Source organism: Sus scrofa, chromosome 16, assembly GCF_000003025.6.
Source record: "Sus scrofa isolate TJ Tabasco breed Duroc chromosome 16, Sscrofa11.1, whole genome shotgun sequence".
NCBI classification, from domain to species: Eukaryota; Metazoa; Chordata; class Mammalia; order Artiodactyla; family Suidae; genus Sus; species Sus scrofa.
This window is the reverse complement of record NC_010458.4, coordinates 65,810,324-65,833,932: the sequence shown is the minus strand read 5'-3', so window position 1 is coordinate 65,833,932 and position 23,609 is coordinate 65,810,324. Positions and strand designations below refer to the sequence as shown.

At 51.1% G+C, this 23,609-nt stretch overlaps 2 protein-coding genes across 3 annotated transcripts in view; one reads left to right on the top strand and one right to left on the bottom strand.

The window, feature by feature from the left end:
* NIPAL4 (NIPA like domain containing 4) lies at positions 2,145–19,345 on the top strand. The gene is given in 8 exon segments (XM_003134113.4): positions 2,145–4,819; positions 4,822–4,886; positions 4,889–4,955; positions 8,364–8,603; positions 12,043–12,099; positions 13,245–13,335; positions 15,346–15,506; positions 16,284–19,345. Coding segments are annotated over 8 exon segments (1,416 nt in total). The 5' UTR covers positions 2,145–4,713; the 3' UTR covers positions 16,913–19,345.
* Positions 19,172–23,609, bottom strand: part of ADAM19 (ADAM metallopeptidase domain 19) — a 99,317-nt gene continuing 94,879 nt past the window's right edge. The window contains exon 23 of one of the 2 annotated variants that reach the window (XM_003134106.6): positions 19,172–22,947. In XM_003134106.6, the coding sequence (XP_003134154.4) occupies positions 22,894–22,947 (54 nt within the window). In that variant the 3' untranslated portion in view covers positions 19,172–22,893. The remainder of the gene's footprint in view (positions 22,948–23,609) is intronic. The other variant, XM_013984891.2, reaches the window with a different exon arrangement.

Below are 23,609 nucleotides of genomic sequence, written 5' to 3'. Positions count from 1 at the left end.
TGAGGACAACTGTCATCCTGGGGACCCACCTGAAGATGAAGAGTGGGCCGGGGGCCTGCCCTTACATACCGTCTGTCTAGATTCCCATGATTCCAGGTCAGCCCAAAGGAGGTCTCAGCCTCTGTCCTTCCCCTCCCTGCCCAGAAGACCAGCTCTGCAGTCTTGGAAAGGCTCATAAGCTACCTCTTCCCCAGCTCTTGCACCCAGTGTAGGATGCCAGCAGGAGAGGTGGCCTACCCCAGTCTCAGGGCATGTTGCTGCACCTTGGACTCTAAGTAGTGTGTGTGTGGTATTGAAGAGAATGCTTGGCTTCTGAGGTTACAGGCTGTGACCTCACTGGACTGGAAATTGGGGATAATGATAAAGCCTGCTGCTCAGGGTTGTTGCAAAGATTAAAGGAGGGAGCATGCATGTAACATATAGCAAGGCCTCTATAAATAGCATTCCTGTTACTCATGTCTCTACTCTCTATTCCTCCCCCAGTGCTTTTTGGCTACACTGCACTGGAAACAGGCATGCATTGATTTTTGGATTTCCCTTCAGCTGTGGAGCTGTGTGGGTGGAGTAGCATCAGTCTGGGGTACCAGTCTTGAAACCTTATTGGAACCCTGACTTGGCCTCTCTGATGCTCTGTGACCTGCCACTGGTCACCTTGCCTCTCTGGTCCTCAGTCTCCTCCTCTATAACAGCACCGTCCAGCAGAAAGAGAATGTAAGCCACATGTGTAATTTTACATTGTTTAGTAGCCACTTTATAAAATGTAAAAAGAAACAGAAAATTCCTTTTACTAGTATATTCTATTTAACCCGGTATATCCAAGAATGATCATTTCAACATGTAATCAATACCAGAAAATTATTGAGACACTTTACACGTTTTTTCTCATTACGTGTTTGAAATTTGGATTGTTTGCAGCCTGGGTGTTTTTGGCAGTTGTCTGGGATGTTCTGGGTTATCACAACCAAGAGGGGTGTGTGTGTCGGGGGGAGGTGGCACGTGGAGGTATGTGTGTGCTACTGGCGTCTAGAGAGCAGAGAACCTGGATGCTGCCAAACATCCTAGGGTGCCTAGGATGCCCCCTCCAACAAAGGATTATCTGGCTTCCAACATTAGCAGTGCGTTTCACACATATAGCACCGTCCAGATTAGCCACCTTCTGGGTTCTCAGTAGCCACGTGGAACTGGTGGCTACCATACTGGACAGTGCAGCTTGTTAATGCATAATATCTGGAAGGGTCCTTAAAAAGCTAAGTTTTTTAGGAATTTGGGTTTTGAGAAATTTGTTTTCCTGCTCCTCCCTAAATAAGTGGCTAAATGAGATGTGGCGGGTTCCGCCATCTCTGGCTGGCTGAGGACAGAGCCTGTCTGTCTCTGGCTGGTTAGACTCTTCCAAAGCTACCCGCCCTTCTCTGGGAGACCGAGCCTGGGACAGACAGTGAACCCTGTTGTTCTTTGCTGGGGAGACAATGCTGCAGGCCCTGCTGCCTACCTGACACGGCTATTGTGGCTCAGGGAGAAAAGGGCTTTGTCAGGACAGCAGCCGAGGAGCCTGCAGTTCAATGGGGGCCTTTATGTCTACACTCCCGGGATGCTCGATGCCAGCCCTGCGAGGGCCCCTCCCCCTCCTAGAACAAATGGCCCAGAGAGGGTGTGGAAGGCCCTCCGGTAGATCCCAGCTCCGTCCACCTCAGTTCACTGCCCTAAAACATGACATCCACCTAATTCTGCAAAACCCAATTCTAAAGTACAGGGTAAGATCAGTGTTGCTCTTAGCCTGGACAAAGGGGGCCCCTGTGCCCATTCCCTGAAATTGAGCAGCTCCCCAAATCACTAACACATACAGAATTAATGTATTAAAGAATATTGGAGTTCCCGTCGTGGCACAGTGGTTAACGAATCCGACTAGGAACCATGAGGTTGAGGGTTTGGTCCCTGGCCTTGCTCAGTGGGTTAACAATCCGGCGTTGCCGTGAGCTGTGGTGTAGGTTGCAGACGCGGCTCGGATCCTGCGTTGCTGTGGCTCTGGCGTAGGCTGGTGGCTACAGCTCCGATTCAACCCCTAGCCTGGGAACCTCCATATGCCGCGGGAGCGGCCCAAAGAAATAGCAAAAAGACAAAAAAAAAAAAAAAAAAAAAAAGTTTGCCTGTGTCTCCCAAGATCTGGGCTCGGCTCTGGCACAATGCAACCCTAACCTTGTTTGCATCCTCTCTTGTGACTTAGAAAGCTCAGGCCAGAGGGAAACACTCCGCCTCTCTTGTCCTATGTCCTCGGAACAAAAGCGATGGAGTCTGAATGCAGTGAGAATTTGAGAGCTTACCTTGGCCAGCCTCAGAGATGGCCACTATTTTGTAGCACAGGTATGATCTGAGCAGCACAAATGCTTAGGTAAGAGAAAAAAACTAAATTCTCTTGTCAAGTCTCAGGCGGCCTGGACACATACATTTTTCTATAATAAAGAGTCATTCCCAGTAGGGCCAATCGCCAATTTCTGGCTCCTCTGGGTTTCAGTTCACACTGGTCTTGGAAGTCCTTACCTCCATTTGAACCCTGGTGCCACATCCCTCCAAAGTTAAGGGTGGGCCCTGATGCTCAGGATAAAGACCTGTGAACTTGGCTCTGTAGTGTGGACAAGACCTGTGATTTCCCTTTCCTTTCTCTCCTCTGCTCTACCCACCCAGCCCTGGACCCCACGGTGGTTCACAGACACACATAGACACACACACACACACACACACACACACACACACACACACACACCCCACACACACACAGAAAGGAGCGGGAAGAGCTGTCTTATTTGACAAATGAGGAAACTGATCCTTTTGGAGAGGAGGCGACTTATTTAAAGTCATCCAACACATCAAAGGAAGCCACACAGGAGAGCCCATCCTTTGCAGCCCAGCTAGAAGGCCACCAGCAGAAGGTGGAGAGTGGTGGCTGGGGGGACAGGCTCGGGGTGCATAGCAGCTCTGTTTACTCCTGGTGCCTTTACTTCCTAGTGATGGCACCATGGGGGGAGGGGCAAGTTTCTCAGTATTTAAAATAGGGTTTTTTATATTCCTATATAAAATGATACTGGGGAAGCTGGTGACATGTCTGTGTCTACACCTGCCTGTACTATCTGTACTATTTTTGTAACTCTTCTGTAAATCCAAAATTATTTCATAATTTAAAAAAAAGTTTTAATCCGGTTTCCCCTTCCTCACCGAAGGCTTAAATGAGATAATGCCCATAAGGCTTTAGTACGGCATCTGCCTCAGAGTGAAGACTCAATAAATAACTACATTTTTATTGGAGTATAGTTACTTTACATTGTTGTGTTGCTTTCAGGTGTAAAGCAAAGTGATCCAGTTAGACACACATTCATCCTTTTTCAGACTATTTTTTCACATAGGTTATTAGGGAAAATGGAGTACATTTCCCTGTGCTATGCTTTAGGTCCTTGCTGGCTATCTATAATACGCATATGTTTTATTTGTGTGTGTGTGTGTGTGTGTGTGTGTGTGTGTGTTTTATATGTGCATATTTGTTAATCCCAGACGCCTAATTTATCCCTCCCCTCAACAGTTTTCCCTTTGGTAACCATGAGTTTGTTTTCAAAATCTGTGTGTCTGTTTATTTTGTAAATAAGTTCACTTGTATCATTTTTATTAGATTCCACCTGTAAGGGATATCCTATGGTATTTGTCTTCCTCTGTCTAGTAGATAACTGCTCTTAAAGGCTACTCCCTCCAGAAGGCCAGGGACCTGCCAGAACTGGCCACTGCTCTCTTGGCGGTCCCACCTCCTCACCGCTGGGAGCAGGAGTTTACTTCAGCCTCGGACACCAGGCTTAGTGAGGCTATTGGAAGTACGCACGTCCACGTCTGAGCTGAGACCCCAGGCCAAGGTACTTTGCCTCATTTTCCTTTCCGGAAGTAATAAAACCAGAGTATGTTGGTCATGAGGCGTAAATGAACTGGGATTTTTTTTTTAGCAGTAACAACTGTGTCTGGCCCATAGCAAGCACTGCACAAGTGTTTTTACCGTGTAGCTCAGTGTTTCTCTAACCTTTTTCCTATCACCCACAGTAACATATACTTTCCGTCATCACTATTTTTCTTTCTAATGTTGATGTAAATAACACCAGTCTCTAGATGGTTGATCTCATTTTGTTTCCCTTATTAATATATTAAGTTCTTGGGGGACAGGGACTATGTCTTATTCATTTTGGTCTCTGATTACTTCATTTCCTTCTTTCATTGAGTTTATCAAGCTTCTATTACCCATTCATTCCGCACATATGTGTGGACCATTTATGGAGCACCTGCTATGTGCGGGACATGTATTAATGCCCTGAGACAGATCAGACCTACGTCGAATAAGTAAATAAGACAGGGAGGTAGGAAGTCGGGAAGGCAAGCAGGAAAGAAAAAATCTAGGGTCCTAGATGCCCCTGGCCAGAGAGGGCCTCAACTGGCCAGCGGTACCCCCCTTTTAACCCCCATGCTCGCACTTCTACCTGGGCCAGAAAATTGCTTCCTCTCCTAACAAACTGGAGTGCATCGATTGTGTCACTGGGGACGAAACTGGGTGCTGGTCCCAGCATCGCCCAGGGACCCGCCCCATCGCCTCCAGCCGGGGCGCGGCGGCAGTGACTCTGCCTCCGGGAGCCAGGAGCCAGCAGCCTCCGCGCCCCTCCGCCGGCAGCTTGAGCACTGGGCCCCCGGCCCATGGAGTTGCCCAAGACTCCGGGTGACTCCTCCCCAGGGACCCTCCCCTTCTGGGGCACGTCATTTTCCCCACCCCCAGGTCTCGACCCCTGCGGTTCCTCGCAAGCCTGCAAGCCGGGGACAAGTCTCAGCCCCCTGCTCCGGAGCCGGGGAGCCGGGGCGCCGGGGAGCCGGGGCGCCATCCAGGTGCGAGCGCCCAGGGCCCATGGAGCTGCCGGCCAGCAACACCAGCTGCGAGAACGGTGCGTGGGGCCGGCGGGGACCCGGGCGCGCTTCGCGCCTTGCCTTCCCTGTCACTTCTTTCCACCGCGTCTTCTCCTGCCAGGGGGCCCCAGATAGGGGCGGGGCTCCGCACGCGTCACCCACCCAGTTCTCAGGCCCATTTTGGGGAGGAAAAGGGTTCTGGCACACTTCCCCCTTCTCCTGAGTTGGTAGCTGGCGGGGGGGATGGAAGAAAGGGGGACTTGGGCGAGGGAGGAGGCGGGCTCCATTGATTGGAGCTGGTCCACCAAGGTGGTGTGTGGCGAGGGGGGGCGGGGGAGTGTCGTCGGGGTTTCTTTTATGTATAGTTCCTTCCGATTTTAGTACCTGCCCAGGTGTGACTGCCTCCACGGGCACAGTCAGGGAGCGAAGCACAGAGATTCGCCACCCCCAGACTCACATACCCCTGTTAGGAAGAGGAGGGAAAGAACAGCCAGGAAAGGATAAGGAAAGATGTTGGGCTTTATGTTCTTATCACGAACCTGGTAGTGGACAAGAACCTTTACTGCATGCTCACAGTGAATCCTTAACACAAGTCTAGAAGGCAGAGCGACTGTCACCGTTCTGGAGTTTGAGAAACCCAGGTTCTTGAAAAGTCTGATTAATGTGCTCAAGGTAGTACAGTGGGGAAATGGAATCTAGAACCTGGGCTCATATGGCTGTGCTCACCTCCTTTCTTAGTGTAGCTCCGTTTTCCTACCTGTCTTGGTACTGCAGTCTGGGGGACACCCCTGTTTCTCTAACTTCTCATCTCCAATGAAACTTTCAAAGCCTGCCTGTTAGGTGTTGTTGGCTGGCTTTGGTTTCCTGACCAGCAAGGCTGTCCATTTTCAGTCTCACCTTCCACCGGGGAAGAGTATGTTCCCCAGTCCTGACTCATTCTGGAAGAGAAGCAGGAACATCTGGCCCAACACCTGTTTGTCTGATGAGCATCCTCCTCGGAACTGGATTTCCTTTGGCCACGGGCCTTCTTTCTTTTTCTCTTTACCTTTATGGGAAGACTTGACTCAGTGGAGGGTGCTGTGCCCCTCAGGCGCCTCAGCCCCTACCCCCCACCCCACCCCCACCCCCATCCCCACCCAACAGCCAAGCCCACCCTTTGGCTCCACCTGCTGGAGATGTACCTTCAGGAGGGCAGGGAAAGATAGTGGGAATGGGCTTGGCCTTCTTCTTGGGAGTCGCCCTCCTTGCCTCACATCCTCCCAGGTTCTGGCCCTTTTCCTGAGCTCAGGGAACTCCCAGGATTTGACTCTTGTTCTAACTGAGGAGCAGGCAGGAGCAGTCAGAACAGGTTTGATCAGGGACCCGGATGGTATCTTGTCTCACCTTCTCTTGATTGTGACTCTGGGGTTAGAACAAGAGGTCTCCCCACGGCAAAAGACACATGAGCATCTGCTCATGGATTCCAGACCCAGCAACGCCACTGGGCTTTTATGAGACTCAAGCAAGTCTCTTCCTTCTCAGGGCCTCAGTTTCTCCAGCTGAAAAGGAAGAGGGTTAGAAGGGCTCCCTTCTAAGGGCTCTAATGGCTCGGCTGTTCCATGGTTCTGTGCCATGGAAGAAAGGTCAACATTGCCCTTACTTTTTTGCACCAAAATGCCACTCTGTGCTCCAAGATATGCCAAAGCTAGAGCTGCCTGACCTTGGACTCTAGGGCCCTTCTAGCACAGGCCTAGTGGTCTAGCTTGGTCTGAAGAGAAGAGCCTGGCCCAGGCTTCCATCCTTGGCATAGGAGCCTGGGTCTTTGTGACACACAGTTTGAAAAAGACCTTCTACCAGCAAAGGTCACAAACTCAGATGCTTCTAGGGGCCAAGCATGTAACACAAATGACATTGCAAAGAGCATGTCTTGTCTGGGGGGAGCTCTGCTGAGCTGCAGCCAGCTATTGTCTGTGGGACCATGTGCCCAGCAAGTAAGCAAAGACAGCCTCAGAGCTGAAGGCTCATGGGGAATCTCTGGTAATGAATTCATATTTTAAGATAACCCCCAAGAGGCTAAGCAAATCCCCCTCCCACTTGCCACCTTCTTTGTAGGGTATGTGTGGTGACTGAGAGCATGGGCTTTGGCGTTATGTGAGCTTGGGAAACAGTTCTGATTTCACCACTTCTTCCCTGCCTTAGGCAGGTATCCGAGCTTATCGGGACCTCAGTGTCTTCAGCTAAAACCCGGGACATCCTGGAGCAGCTGGCCCTGTGAGAATTAGCACCACAGGATTATGCCTGTGCTCTGTGCTGTTTCCTTGAACTTGGGCAGCTTTGCTCTTCTGACCGAGGGTCTGCTCCTCATGCCCAAGTTTGTCCTGTTGTCCTTGGTGTTTATGCCAGAAGAGCCCACAAAGGAGGGCTGGCTCTAGGGCATGAGGGCTGATTCAGATTCCCGTGGACTCCAGAACTTGGAAAGAGAACTGAAGACAGATCCTACATGGGGTCGCAGGACGCTGATCCCTCTGAGGGCTGAAGGAGGTGCAACCACTGTCCACAGGCACCAGAAGTCTTGGAAGTAAGGCCTGGGGATGGTGGATTCTAAGAAGCAGGAGGCTCATCTTTCGTCATCTTCAGGCTGTGAACTCCAACCTCACTCCTTCCTGCTTCCTGTCAGGACCCTCTCTGGTGGCTGGGGTTAGGGATACAGGCCTCTGGGAGGGGAGCATCCCTGTGTCATCCTGAGCTGTTGGAGGCCCTTGTGCCCAGAGATGTGGAAGGGATTCCTATGGAGGGTGAGAAGTTGGATTTGATGACACCTAGCAGCTGGGGGGACCCTGCTTGTGGCAGTGGGGGCATCAATATGGCTTCATGGTGAAGTGCTGGAGATCCAGAGTCAGAGAGCCTGTGATCCTGACCTTTCACAGCCTCCATTTCCCCATCTATGAAATGGGAATTAAAGCTAGCACTTATCTGACAGGTGGTTGGAAAACTTGACGAGTTCACCAAGATAAAGTTTCTTGCCTGGAGGAAGCACTCAGTGAATATAACTGTTATTTATTTATTTATTTGTTGTTTTTTTGTCTTTTTAGGGCCGCCCCCGCAGCATATGGAGATTCCCAGGCCGGGGGTTGAATCGGAGCTGCAGCCACTGGCCTACACCACAGCTACAACACCACCAGATCTGAGCCCGCATCTGCCACCTACACCACAGTTCACAGCAATGCCAGATCCCCAACCCACTGAACAAGGCCAGGGATTGAACCCGCAACCTCATGGTTCCCAGTCAGATTTGTATCTGCTGTGCCGTGATGGGAACTCCATAACTTTTATTTTTAGTTCAAGGCCGACGGTGTGGGGATGGAGTGTGGCGGTACCTGAAGCATGGGGTCTGAAATGCTGGTTGGGTCCAGTGTTTTTAAAGCATGCAGATGTCCCCAGCGTGACTCTCTCTGTGTCTTCCCTAGGTTCCCTGATCAGCCTCTACTGCTCCTCCCAAAAAGTCCTGTGCCAGATCGTCGGTGGCCTCAGCCCTGAGGTGCCCAGCAATGTCACCTCTAACAGCTGGCAGGAGAGGTTCAGGCAGAACTACAGCTTCTATGTCGGCTTGGGGCTGGCCTTCCTGTCTAGCTTTCTCATCGGCAGCAGCGTCATCCTCAAGAAGAAGGGCCTCCAGCGGCTGGTGGCCTCGGGGGCCACACGGGCTGGTAGGTGCCTGGGGGGGGCGGAGGCGGTGCTGGCAGCTGAGGCCTCAGCCAGGCCTGTGCACCTCCCTTCACAGGGTCCACTGTAGCAGTTGGAGAGCCTCTCCTAGATGGGCACAAAATGCTCATTGTCAACCCCATTGGGAAGCCAGTCCAACAGGAGACCTCCCTTTATAATCCAGTGTTTCCTGAGAATTTCATCATCAGTTGAGTGAGGTGAAGTCAGGGAAAAGCCTCAGGGCCAAGAATCAGAAACCTCAGGTCTAGTCCTGGTTTTCTTTCTTACCAGTTGTGTCATTGTGGGCAAGTCACAACTTCTGTACAAAATGGGAATATACCTCTGCCCAGAACCATGTCCAACACTAGTGTGTCGTTACATATTGTCAAACTAAGCTCTTTTATGGGCTACAAAAGAATTACTGAGTCTCTGTCCACAGAGATTTGCCTGTTTGGAAAATAAGATATATATCCATGAAACAACTCTTGAGAAGAGGAATGCTCTGTAAAAGAATGTGTTCATTGAGTCATCGTCTGTTGTGTACCTGCTAGGTGCCAGGTGCCATGCTGGACATGGGGACACAGTGCCGTGGCATGGCAGAGTCAAGTGGGACAGGCAAGCAAGTTGATAATCCATTGTTCTGTAGCATGTTAAGTGCTCTCCTGGGAAAAATATAGAATGCTGTAGAGACAGTGCGAAGCCCATGCTTGTAGGGTAAGGGAGGTTTTCTATAAGAGGTGATTTAGAAGCGGAGACCTACATGATAAGGAGATACAGGGTGAAGGGAAAAAGAGGTGTTCCAGGCACGCACACACACACACACACACACAAAGCATGTGCAAAGGCTGAGGGGTGAGAGAGCATGAGTGGTATCAGAAGCTGAAAATAGTTCAGAGTGGCTGGAGCATGGCGCTCACGTGAGAGATGGGGTGGGGGCCAGCTAGTGAAAGGTCTTCTAAACAGGGCTCCAGAGTAAGGGATAATTGTAAGTGACAAAGGTTTAGGCAAAGGAGTGACATAGTTCAATGTATTATTTGAAAAGATCCCTGGTTGCTGGGTGCAGATGGATTAGGGGACAAGGCTGGAGGGTGGGAGACCAATTAGGGGAGACAGACAATAGAAATTGGGCCGGGAGATTGCAGTGGGAATGGAGGCAATGGTGGAGTCCAGAGATGGTTTTTGAAGGTAGGACTTACTGGGTTGGTGTGGCCTGGCTCCACGGGGACGCTGAAAAAATGAGTCAAGATGACTCAGCTCTCTGCTTTGAGCAATGGGCCAGTGATGGTGCTGTCTCCTGAGATAAAGAATGCAGGAAGAGCAGGTTTATGGGAAGACGATATGTTTGTTCAGGTTTGGACATGTTCAAGTTTAATGTTCTGTGGGACACTGAGCTTTGGACACAGATTCTTGGGGTCCCAATTCCATCTCTTCGGTTCCAGGTGATGTGATCCTGGGCCAGAGAAATAGTTTTTCTCTGCCTCAGTTTCTTTGTCTATAAAATGGGGGGTAGGAATATTTCTGGCTTCCAGGATTGTTGTAAAGATGTGTAGTGTGTTTAGAAAGATGCTCGGCACACAATCAGCAGCAGTATTGGCATTACTGTGATCTAAGTGGGAGGGCCCAGCAAACAAATGGATCCCCAGGTGGAGGGCTGTTAGGTGTGGGGATGAAGTCAGGATCAGGGGTCATGGCTGTTCTATCCTCCACTTCTGGACACAGGTTCGAATGGCCAGAGACTTCCCAAAGTGCCAGAAAAAGAGCCGCATGCACTGAGGAGAAAGCAGAGCAGGTGTCACTGACCATTCAGAAAAGCAGCTTCCCTGGAATCACTTTTTTCCTCCACTCTGCTCTTTCCGTACCTTCTGAGATTTCAACTCAGAGTAAAATGCTCTCAGAGCTCTTGACTTTTCTGAGATTCTCACTCCTTCAGAAAACTGATGAAAGTTAAGACTTTCTTAGAAAGGCGGACACTCACACAAAGAAACATACAAGTTTGGGATTTTTAGGAAACTGTCTAAAACCCACCCACCATCGTCATCATCCTGCTCCTCACCCTGAGCCTCAAAGCCGATATTGTTGAGTATGGACTGTGTGCCAGGCTCTGAGTCCATCATGGGAACAAAGCAGACCCAATTCTTGGCTTCATGGAACTTCCATTTTAGTAGAAGTGCCAGAAAATAAATAGATCAATTCAAGTTATAAATGATAAGTGTCATGAAGGAGAATTGCTGGAGAAACTATAAAGATAAGGGGGTCAGCGAGGGTATTTTAGGAGAAGCGACATTCACGCAGAGACCTGTGGAGTGAGGATAGAGGCACATGTTGTTGGAAGACTGTTCTGAATATGGAAAAGCACATGCAGAGGCCTCGGGGCCAGAAAGAGCTTGTGGGGTTTTGAAGAACTGACAGAAAGCCTGAGCAGCTAGACTGTAGTAAGAAGAGTGGCAGGAGATGCCCTTGGAGAGGTGAGCAAGGTCAAATGATGGGCAGGCTTGTTAGGGATGCTGGTCTCTATCCTAAGAGTATTTAGAAGCCACTGGTCAGCTACAAGCTGAGGAGCCACGTTGTGATTTACATTCTTTTTTTTTTTTTTTTTTTTTTTTTTTTTTTTGTCTTTTTGCCACCTCTTGGGCCGTTCCCAGGCTAGGGGTCCCATCGGAGCTGCAGCCACCAGCCTACGCCAGAGCCACAGCAACGCGGGATCCGAGCCGCGTCTACAACCTACACCACAGCTCACGGCAACGCCAGATCCCCAACCCACTGAGCAAGGGCAGGGACGGAACCCGCAACCTCATGGTTCCTAGTCAGATTCGTTAACCACTGCGCCACAACGGGAACTCCTGATTTACATTTAAAAGACTCCTGGCTGCCATGCAAGGGGTAGATTATAAAGGGACAGGAGTAGAACCAGTGGAGCCCTGGGAGACTGTTGCCTCAACCCGAGCGGGGGTGACAGTGCAGTGGACACCTGTGAGATGCTTTTTGGAGGTGGAATCAGCAGGATGGACTGGATACAGAAGGTGGAGTCATGGGAGGGTCAAGTGTGATTCCCTGGCTTCTGGCTTAAGCCCGTTAGGTATCCAGAGGGCCCGTGTATCGGATTTTCATTGGTAGATGGGGAGCCTTTAAAATCAAGAGTTCCATGTAGAACAGAGTTTGAGATGTTTGTGAGAGACCCAAGAGTTGTCAGGTAAGCAACTGGATGTACTCAGTGTTCAGAAGAAAGGATTGAGGTACATACATGAAACAGGAACCAGCATCTGGATGGAATTTAAAACTTGGGAGTGGATGAACTCGCCCAGGAGAGGGCCCAGAAGCAAGCCCAGAGGACTCCCCACGGCTGACCTACACTGAGCCCTCAGAGACTGGGGAGTGGAGGTTGAGAAGGCAAGGTCCTGAGGAAATGTGGCCAAGCTCTAACTTGGTGCCCATTCCTTCCTACAGTGGACGGAGGCTATGGCTACCTGAAGGATGCGATGTGGTGGGCTGGATTTCTCACCAGTAAGTGAGCTCTTTGCTCTTAAGGAGAGTGCCCTATTGATGACGGGCAGAGATGAGAGGAGGGGTGGATGGGGCATTTCTGTGTCTATTGTGCAGCGTGTGAATCCAAGGCACAGGTTTCTGCCTTGACAGTCTTTGCAGGCAGAACATCCTCCTGTTAGCTCACTTTCCTCACCCAAAGTCAGTCTGTTATCCATGAGGCATCTATCTCCAGAGGGGCTTTTATAGAGCTGGTAAAGATAAAAGTGTCATTTCTCAACTTCGCTTGAAACTTGGAGGGCTGTCACTGTGCACTGGAGCCTCCTGCGCTCCTACAGGGTACAGCCTGGGACTCCTAAGTCAGTTGCCCCACTCTGCAGCAGGACATGGCCGCTTAGGACATGGCCAGTCTGCTACCTAAGGTTTGCCCAGCTTTGTGCTTTCACACATTCCCTCTTTTATGCTTTGTACCCACCATCCCTGACTTTCAAACCCTAATTCTTTTGGATGGAAAGTTGGCCAACTTTCCATTTGTAATCTCCTAAATCCAGTTTTAATCCCAGTCTTAGCCAGAGCTATCACAGTCATCATCTGCTTGCAAAGGGCAGAGCCAGGTCCTTCTCTCCCAGCAGAGACCGAAGAGGCCCCTGCAGGATTCTGCAAACTAGAACCTCATTTGGGGAGGAGGCCCTTTGAGAGTGTCAGACTTTCTAACCACCTGCCTGTCAGTCTAGACCACCCGCATCTCCTCTGGGAAAGATGGCCCCATGGCCCAAGTGGTACCCAGAGAATCAATAGCTATAACTGTTTCTTTATCTGATAATTAACCCTTTCCAGAACTCACCTTAAGGATACAGACCCTAAGATACAATTATCCATGCCTAGACTAGAAGCCAAGAGACCTCAAGAACAAGAAGGTGCCATGTGACCCTGGGATCTAGGTCACCTCATCTTTAAAATGGAAGGATTTGGTCAGGATAGTCGGGGCCTGACCTTCTAGTCAGATTCTCCAGGGAGAGAGCACAAGCGTCAGGACTATTAGGGAATGCTGGTCTGGGATCCTGTGACTGGCTGAACACTGAATGAAGCCGTCTCCACCCAATTAATTTGGGCTGGAGACGGTGCGTCAGAGCCACAGTGACCGCTTCTCTCCCTTAATTTCCTAGTGGCTGCCGGAGAAGTTGCCAACTTCGGGGCCTACGCATTTGCTCCTGCGACAGTCGTCACACCTCTGGGAGCACTGAGTGTCCTCATAAGGTTATTGTCACCTCTCTTGCTGTCTCTGGCTCCTTCTTCTTTTCCATTTGTTGATGTCTGGAACTGCCATATGGGATCAAATGCTACTTGCAGTCAGATCCAGCTCCCAGAAAGAGGTGTGCTGTTCCCAGCTCCTACCCTTGGTCTGCTGGCTGCCTGATGCTCTAGCATCTCCTCAACTAGCTGGGCAATGAAGGGCCTCACCTGCCACCAGGCTCAAAGTCTGGTGACCTGAAAGGAGAAGCACAGGAGTTCAAAGTATAGCCCTAGATTAACCCTCCCTGAGCTCTGCGACCTAATAGTTACATTACATGGCAGTTTACTTCATTCCTCTAAGCCTCAATTTCCCATCTGCTAAATGGGGATGTTTATAATACCTGCCTGAAGGCATCATTTCGAGGACTAAATGAAATAATGCACAGAGAGCACATAGTACAGAACAGGCAGTGAAAAATAACCATGGCTAACATATATTGAGGGTGTACTCTGTGCTTAGTGTTCTAAATATATTAACTCATTTAGTCCTCACGGCACCCCAAATAATTAGAAAAGAGAGGAGACCTGAGGCCAAAAGAGGTCAAGGCATCTTGGCATTTTGGCCAAGGTCACCCAGGTCCCAGGAGGCTGGGCCAGGATCCCCTCCCAGGCCATCTCATTTCAGAGTCTGGATGCTTAACCAGTAGGCCATGTTGCCTGGAAAATGTGTGTGATAGGTTTTTGTTTTTGTTTTGTTTTTGTCTTTTTAGGGCTGCACCCAAGGCATATGGAGGTTCCCAGGCTAGGAATTGAATTGGACCGGCAGCTGGTGGCCCATGCCGAGCCACAGCAACTCAGGATCCGAGCTACATCTGTGACCTACACCACAACTCGCGGCAGCTCCTGATCCTTAACCCACTGAGCAAGGCCAAGGATTGAACTTGCATCCTCATGGATACCAGTCAAATTTGTTTCTGCTGAGCCATGACGGCAACTCCAAAAATGTGTGATAGTTTTAAAGCTGACTGATATTAAGTGTGTCTGCTTCTCATTCCCCATTGCTCCCGAGCTACATAGAGTTTCTGTGGGGGGGACCGTGAACCCCATGTGAAGCTGGCTCTGATCATTGTCCTAACCCTGGAGCCCTGGTAAATGCCAGCCAACCATATCTCATACCTTTAATTTCCTGTTTTGTCTTACTGGCTTGATATCAATTTTGCAACATTTATGCAGTCCAAATCCAGATCGAGCCGTGACTCAAACTGCAGAGTTGGCTGATGCAGCTGTGTATGATACCACTACTGCCTATCTGATTAGTTTACAAATTCCCGCCCCAGGAAGTTGGGAGAGGCAGGGAGCCCTCAGGCGTGGTGACCTCTATTTTTGCTAAGGCCACCAGATGCATTGTGGGTGAAATGTTTTCAATAGTTTCAGGGGAGAGATGGGGAACATTCAGAGGAGCTCGGTCAGCAACCCCCTCCTTCTTGATACCTTTAAGCAGGACTTTTGAGGCTCACTGGGCCCCCCTAGGTCAGCCAAGAGATTTTTTTACCCTAAACTAATGCCACCTTTGTAAAGAAATAGAAGCATGGCCCAGCCATCAGACTGTCCTGTCCACTTTCCCTCCCTTCTCCCCTCACCTCTGCTGGCTCATTTGAAAGACGTGACAGGAATCAAAGTCATATTATCAAGGAACAGGAGGTGTTTTGCCCAGAAAAGTCTTAAGGAAATCACAAGAATTCTTCTTCGTGAGGTACAGAGGAAAAACCACAGGCTTTAGAACTAGACAGAACTTGAGTCTTAGACCCTGGCTCGTCTCTTGCATGTATGTCATTGATTCCTCCAGCCCATGCCGTTACCCTCCCATAAATAAGTTTCAATTCCAAATGCTTTCTTGGGTCTAGAAAGGCTTCCAGGGGTGAGAGCCGTGAGCCCTGATCTGTCCTCTGTGAGTCCTTTCCACTGTCCACTTCTCTTCTGGACGTGGGGGACTGGCCTGGCTGTTCTGATCTCTTTCTCCACTCCCATGTGCAGTGCCATCTTCTCCTCCTATTTCCTGGGAGAGTGTCTGAATCTGCTGGGGAAGCTGGGCTGCGTGATCTGTGTGGCCGGCAGCACAGTGATGGTGATACACGCCCCCGAGGAAGAGAAGATTACCACCATCATGGAGGTGGCCGCCAAGATGAAAGACACAGGTAGGCTCCCGGCCCTGGTGAGCAGGAAAGCCCTGGGTGAGCCGTGTGGAAGGCGCGACTGGGTGCTGGCCGTCTCAGGTGCTGCCACCTGGAGGAGGCGGCAAGCTGGGGGAAGGAAGCTGGTACGAAGGCTGGCCTGCAGACTGGCAGCCCGATAGGTCTGGGTGCCATGGGTCACGTGTTTATGCGCCAAGTACAGTTCTAAAGGCTTGGTCTGCATTGTCTTAGTTGAGGCTGCTGTAGCAGAGAACATAGACGAGCGGCTTATAAACAGCCGATGTTTGTTTTTCACATTTCTGGAGGCCGTAATCAGGCCCTACAGATTCTGTTCACAGGTGGCCATCTTCTTGCTGCGTCCTCCCCTGGTGGAAGGGACCAGGGTGCTCTCTGGAGTCCCTTTTAGGAGGGCACTAATCCCATTCATGAGGGCATTACCCTCATGACCTAATCACCGCCCAAGACCTCACCTCCAGATTCCACCGCATTAGGGATCAGGTTTCAACATATGAATGTTGAAATGAAGGGGGGCATTCAGTCATTTGCATGCATCTAATCCCACAAAAAAGCCCCTATGAGGAAAATTCCTATTGTCAACTCTATTTTAGAAATGAGGACACTGAGAGTGTGGGGGTTTAATTAATAACTGGTGTGAGGTATTAAAAAGTTGCTGGGACAGGAACCCCTGTTTGTCTGACTCTAGAGCCCAGGCTCTTAACGCTGCATCCCATGGCCACGGATTCTCTACAGCTCAGTTGTCCATCTCCCTCCCCCACAAAGGGTACATCGTGTTTGCTGTGCTCCTGCTGGTGTTCTGCCTCATCCTCATCTTCGTCGTCGCCCCACGTTACGGACAAAGGAACATCCTCGTTTACATCGTCATCTGCTCTGTGATCGGGTCCTTCTCTGTGTCCGCCGTCAAGGGTCTGGGCATCACCATTAAGAACTTCTTCCAGGGGCTGCCAGTGGTGCGGCACCCTCTGCCCTACATCCTGTCCCTCATCCTGGCACTTTCGCTCAGCACTCAGGTCAATTTCCTCAACCGGGCGCTGGACATCTTTAACACCTCCCTGGTGTTCCCCATCTACTATGTGTTCTTCACCACGACAGTGGTGACCTCCTCCGTCATCCTCTTCAAGGAGTGGCACAGCCTGTCCGCCGTGGACATCACGGGCACCCTCTCTGGCTTTGTCACCATCATCCTGGGTGTGTTCATGCTTCATGCGTTCAAAGACCTGGACATCAGCCGGATCAGCTTGCCCCACACGCACAAAAACCCAACCCCACCTCCCGCCCCAGAGCCCAGCGTCGTTAGACTCGAAGACAAGAATGTCCTCGTGGATAACATAGAACTCTCCAGCACCCCATCACCAGAAGAGAAGCCCAAAGTGTTTATAATCCATTCGTAAAGCTTGGAATGCGTGAGTGGGCGGATGAGCCCTGTGGTACAGCCTGACTTCTCAATTGCAGAGCCACCTGGCAATTTTCAGCATAACTCTTAACCAATGGGCTCTCTTTTCCTGAGAGTTTCATTTATACCTCATCGCTGTTTCCAGGAGGAAAATCCCTACCCAGTGAGCAGTGGTGGCAGAACTTCCTGGAAACACAGCCTCAGTGACCAAATGCCCTACTTTACATTGGTGCCAGCAGGTCTCCTGGACCTCCCGGACCACTTGTTTCCTCGGTGCCATCTCCATGTTGTTGGGAAGAAGCTAGAATGTGACCTGTTGAATGTAGCATAGCCAAGAACTTCCCTGAAACGTTGGTCGTCAGGAAATCCTTCGCACTAGTTCTCCTCCTGAGACTGACCGGCTCACCCCTCCTGAGCCCAGGGACAAAGTGCAGCTGGTGGGTGCCCAGAGAGCCATTCGTCACACCCCCACTTGGAACTAACGGGCACACAACTATTGTAAAATGTCTTGTTGCTTCTGCTGCCGCATCCTCAGAGACAGAACCAAGACCTCAGCTGACCTTCTCACTGTGAAAGCCACCTACCACCTCAGGGAGCCATTTCTATCAGCCCCCATTCCCCGAGCTCTCTGGCCTGGAGGTCAGCATCCGTTTCCATCCACGCCACCCACATCCCTGCCCCCTCCCTCTCTAGATGCATCCTAAGGACTTGGGCGGTTATCTCCGAATGCACACCACCACAGTAACAACAAAAGATGCTTTACCGCCAAGCTTTGCTGGCCAAGTCCTGTGTTTTGTTTTGCCTTACTCGAGAGAGAGAATGGCAGTTGGAGTGCTCTTAAAAGTAGCCTGGCTGTCGAGCAGAAGGCACTTTTCTTTTCCTCAAGGAATAAACCAAAATATGATTTGGGGAGATGGGGAGAAGAGTAAAGAGCAAAGTCAGGACTTGGCAGAAGCAGCCATGGGAAATCAGGGGCTAACTTTGGTATTTACTCTGGTGCCCAACCAAGAACCCAGGTGGAAAGGGCTCTGGTGGCAGCTTTAGAGGCTTGTCCAGCGGGATCAGCTTTGATTTTCACTGACCAGCTGGGGGTGTATACTCAGCACAGGGTGCATTCTGGCTGTTGACCAGATTGCCACCAAGTCGCCAATGCCACTGATGAGCTGCCCATACTGGGAAGCAGTGTCACAAATGCTCCGACACCACCTGCTTTGGGGACTGTCTTTGGTCCCCTCACTTGTGGCTAGAGGCAGTCAAAAGACAAGAGCAGCTGGAGAGAGAGAATTAATGTCCCCTCCCTGTCATCTTTCCAGTGGCGAGAATGTGGGAGTTGGTACAAGGAGCAGACGGGGAGGTAAGGGAGCCAGAACATTTGTAAAGAAGGACGACCTGTCCCTCAGCACCACCACCTTCCCCCCGCCCCCAAGCTGGTGCAGAGCCTCCCCTGGGTAACTCCACACCTGGACCCTGTTTACATCCTGTGCCATAAGCACAGCCAAGCCCAGGCCAAACTCTTGCTGGCCTTGGAGTTCCAACAGGCTGGCTCAGCTGGTGAACAGACCTGTTTCCTGCACCTCCAGCCTCAAAGCCCCAGTTTTTAATGAACGGGGATTTCCCTCTGTGACTAAAATCAATGCAACACGTCGGATGTAGAGAACGGCCGTAATCTGAGGGCCCTCAGAGTGTGGTTTGCAGGGTCAGGAATAAAGACTTCCGAGTGTGTGGACGTGATACTTGCATCTTGGCCTTCCCTGGACTTGGAACAATTCAACTGGTTCCTCTAGCGCTGGGATGCCAGTCCTGGATCTTTGGAGAGCTGTAGCCACCAAGGAAGTCCTTCCAGTGCTTTCTACAGCCATGGCCTCGCGGGAGAGGGAAAGGCTGTCTTGGGAAGTCAGTTGAAGATGCCCCTTCCTTGTTAATGCCTGAGCCCTTACAAGAAGCCAACCACAGAGTTGAGAGCTTCACAGGCACTCTAAGTCTGTGCAGATTCTCAAGGTAGCTATTTATCATCCGTGCCTTGAGTGACCCTACGTCTAATTAAACTGGACCAACCTGAGTCCGGTGCAAAGACAAATGGCCCCCTCGAGTGCTCATAGGAAAACCCAGGGCTTTTCTATGGCTCAAGCTCCTCCTCCGTGGCCTCCCAGGCTGCTCGGGTGGTCTTTGTGGGAGCTCTTCTGAGCAATCCTCACTGACAGGTCCTATCCAGGCTGGCCGGTGCGCCATTCAAACAAACAAGAGCTGTCAAACCAGACAACATTTCAAACGACAATTTAATTAAATACAAACAAGGAAAAAAGGCACCACGGCCCATTCAAGTATTTTGCATAGATATACAAATATTGTAAACAATTAATAGGTGGACGAGAGAAAAGAGGGTCTGTTTTCCGTGAACAATCTCCCAAATAAAAATTCACATTGCCATGGATCCCAGACATGTACGTCTGTACACACAGTGGATGGGAAGAGAGGATGTGGGGAAGGGTGACTTTGGGGGTGCTTGGCTTGGATTCTGCAGAACCTCTCCTTTGCGGGGCTCCCTAGGGACGGGGCACCTTTCCAGTTGGCATGCTCTTGGGTGTCCAGCAGAGCTGTTGTACACACATTCAACACCATCACTGGCATTAGACCTGGTCCCCACTTTAAAATATGCAAGTCTTCCATACCTTCTTGCCAAATGAGAATAAATTCTGACACAGCTAAGAGAAGGCTTTGTTCAAAAGGATTATTGCAAGAGATGACAAGCGGCCGTGACAGGAGGGCAGGGGCAACTCTCTCATGGTAAGCTCTACAATGAGACACCACGACATCTGCAAGCCCTCAGAGCTGGGGCAGAAAGGGCTTTTCTTTTTCAGGGAGAAGAAAGCGAGGCTAAAAGGAAGCTCCGGCAAGCAGGGACTTACCACTGGAGCTGGTGCCTGGGCTCAAACTCCCACTGAGACAGGGGGCGAACTCCCTGGAGGTTTGCAATTCAGAGATGCCTCCTGGGTGCTTCAGAAAAACACACCAAGGGAGTGCCCCTCGTGGCTCAGCAGTAACAAACCTGACTAGAATCCATGAGGATGCAGGTTCGATCCCTGGCCTTGAGTTAAAGGATCCAGCATTGCCATGAGCTATGGTGTAGGTCTCAGACACAGCTCGGATCTTGTGGGGCTGTGGCTGTGGCCAGTGGCTATGGCTCGATTTGACCCCTGACCTGGGAACTTCCATATTCTGTGGGTATGGCCTTAAAAAGACAGACAAAACCAAAAAATACCCTAAAAACACCCATGGTTGAAAAACCAGCGGGAGGCCAAGTTAACTTCTAAAAGGATGAATATAGTCTCCATCTGAACTGGCTTGGTGGAGGGCCGGTTATCTCATTCCACCGAGCCTCAGTGAAGCTCCCTCGCTGCCCACCAAAGGCTGAGCGTGGACCCACCCTGAGAGCCAGCACACAGCCCCTCCCACAAAGGCAGAGCACAAAAAGTCCCTGACTGCGCTTCTTTCCAACCTCATTCACTCCTTCCAATCAAAGGCCTCCTCCTCCTGAGCTTTGGAATGCTTACAGAGCTTGCATCAGTTCAGCTGGCCTGAGCATTCCGCTAATGCAGTAGCCCGCTGCCCCATCACAATGCTCTCTTCCCTAGCCTTGCAGTAATCCTTTTGAATAAAGTCCCGCCTTCCTTAAGTTTGTTTTTGTTACCTCAAAGCAGCACATGGACCCAGGAGGGAAAAGAGGGCCTAAGAGCCGGTTTTGCCCACGGGGGTGGCCTCCCTGGCCTGCCAGAATGGTGATGCCCAGCTCCTGAACAGGGCCAGGAGTGAAACAGTAAACAGAACCAGTTGCCAAAAGTCTCATCATATTTTAAAAATTCAGCTATCTTCCAGTTCACAGTACAATTTTTATGGTTTGGAGGTGGTATTAAAGTAATGGAAAACAAAAACAAAAAAACAAGAAAGCAATGACCCATGTCTCTTTCCGGTATGGTTCTAGGGAAGGTGGATTTCAGATTCAAAAGGCTCATGCAGTCACAGTGGCTGTGGCATTTTCACTCCGAGCCTTCTACCTTCTGATGTCGGGGAGACATGCTGGACATGCCATAGGAACCTCGGTGAGGCACAGGGTTGGGTTGAAGGGTGGTTTGAGGGGGCAGGTGTTTTGACCTCTAATTTTCTGGGATCCAGCCTTGAGGCCTGGGGCAGAGTAGCACGCTTAAAGGGCCTTCCCCTCACCTAATCAGGCAGCAAGGACCATGGACACTGGCTGCAGGGAGCAACCAGAGCCTTTACCGGTGAGATGGGCATGAATATCACCAATATCACAACGACCAGGCTCCCTGAGGGAAGAGAACTTCATTTTCCTGAGCTCTTTCTAAATCCAATCCAAGTGTGTCTGCAAGTGCACAGCCTAAATCTCCCACTTGTCTACAAACCCAAGAACATGAGCACCGATTGTGTACAAAAAACTATAAGGGGGCCCTGGAGTAGTGGCTGGGGGTGAAAACTCAAGCCTCTTCCCTACACTGAGGTTTTCAAGAGCAAACATCTGTTCACTGCAGGAGGCGGGGAGGTCCCAGCTGCCCAGCACCTTTCTGGCGGTGGGAGACAGCCCACGGAACGTATCCGGGGACTCTGAAAATCATCCCATCTGGCAGAGCACCGCACAGCCCTCCACCCCGCTGCAGGGAAGACAGGGCTGGAGGGAGGAACACAAGGAAGGGGATTAGCAGACGATGGTTGGTCCTAGCACAACTCCACCCCATCAGGGCTGCTGACTGCCGGTTCTCTAGGGATCCCTCGAGGCAGGCCTGCTCTCTGCTTGGAGGACAATGGCCCTGCCTCAAGTCTGTGACCAGGCCAGGGACAGGCTGCGGTTCTGAGGACCTTACTCAGATTTAGGTCAGGGAGTCAAAGGAGGACCCACACACTGCTGAGGTCATAGCACACCATGGGAAGTCCAGCTACGACCCCACAACCAGGGCCTGCGTCTACTCCGGTCAACACTCTTGAGAAGCAACATTGGATATCCCGTAGCCAACCCTTAGGCAGGGCCCTGGCTTGCAGGGCACAGCACCAGGTCCCAGGAGGTCGGGACTGCTGGGCACCCACTCACAGCACCACTTAGAAGGAGGGTCTGAGCGGGGAAGGAGAAACCAAAATCACGAGGCACTTGGAAAGTACAGAAGAGAAAACAAAGAGCAAGCAAGAATGATGGTGAGCAGAGTCACAACCTTTGGCTTGACGGCTCAGAGGGGGCCCCAGCTGTGCTCCCCCTGCTGTCTACACTGCCTACAAATAGTACCTGTCTGAGTCAGAGTGACCCATGGGAATAAGGGGATGTGGGGGTTTCAGTGGGGGCTGGGGGACGAGGAGGGGACGTGACTTGCTCACATGGAGCCACAGAGCTAGGAGCTGTGACCTCAACCAAGCCCTGGGTGGGGCCACAGCTGTGGCTGGAGTGACCCCTCTTGATCTCAGAGCTAAGAGGGATGCTAAGTGCCCAGCCTCTGCCCAGCCTGGGACCTTGGAGAAAGACAGAAGCACGGGGAAAAGCTCTCATGCGTACCCTCCACCATAGGACGTGGATGGATGACTTCTCCAAGCTGAGTCCTAGCCTGAAGGGCTAGATGGCCTTTTCACAGCTGGGCTCAGATAGCCTGCACCAGCCTGACTGGCACCTCTGGGGGTAGGGACCAGCTGAGGGGCGGATGAGGGAGACGCAGCTGTTCATCCTCTTCCGCTCTCCCTTCCCTACCTGGGGCTGAATATTGCACAAAACAACACTTGGATGCCACTGGACAGCAGTCACTCTGGGGCTCTGAGGAGGCCCTGAGTCAAGAAGGAGATTTTCGGAGATGCGGTGGTTCCGGAGGAGGGGGGCAAAGGAGGAGGAGCTCGGAGGAGGCCAGACATGCTTCTTCCAGATTCGGTGGCCACGGATCCTCCGTGGTGGTCAGAGTCCTCAAGGAAAGGGAGAAGCCCCTTTAGACGGACCTAGATTTTCGAGCTAGTCATCCCCATAGCCCTCTGTGATCTGTACTCAGGAAACTGTGGGAAAAAAACAGAGGGAGAGAGACGTCAGCTCCATGCTGATCAATGGCATCAGTGGGGAGCTATCCTCTTGCTTGGGACAGTTGGGAAGGACTGACACACTGTCAGCTGAGAAGAACGGTTTCTGCGGAAGCCTGTCCACATGTCCTCTGGACCAAGCCATCACCTCTGTGAGGAGAGGCATGGTGGGGCCCCCATGGTGAGCTGAGGAGCTGTCCCCCCTCCTCCCTCCCAGCAAAGCTGCAGCTCAGTTCGCAGAGTTCCCAGGGCCTCGTGGAACACAGGGCAGCCAGCCAGCTTCCTCATCTCCTCCCCTCTGCCCCAACTCCCAGAACTGGCTGCCTACAAATACGTCAGCCCCAGGAAAGAGCTAATAAGAGGATCCCTTTGTGCAGAGCCTACCAAGGCAGCAGTTCATGTAAATTAACTGCCTTGACTTCCACAGCAACCATAGAGCTATTGCTGCTTCCTAAACCTCTTTCCAGATAAGGAAATGGCAACTTGAGATGGAGTGACTTGCTTGGGGCCACTCAGCTGGTGGGTTGCAGACAGACTCAGCTTTGAAGCTCAGCCTCCCAGTCACCTTTCATGTGAAATCAAAAAACCCCTGTCACCAATTTAAGGGATAGTCATGTAGGCACCAAGACACACTAAGTGTC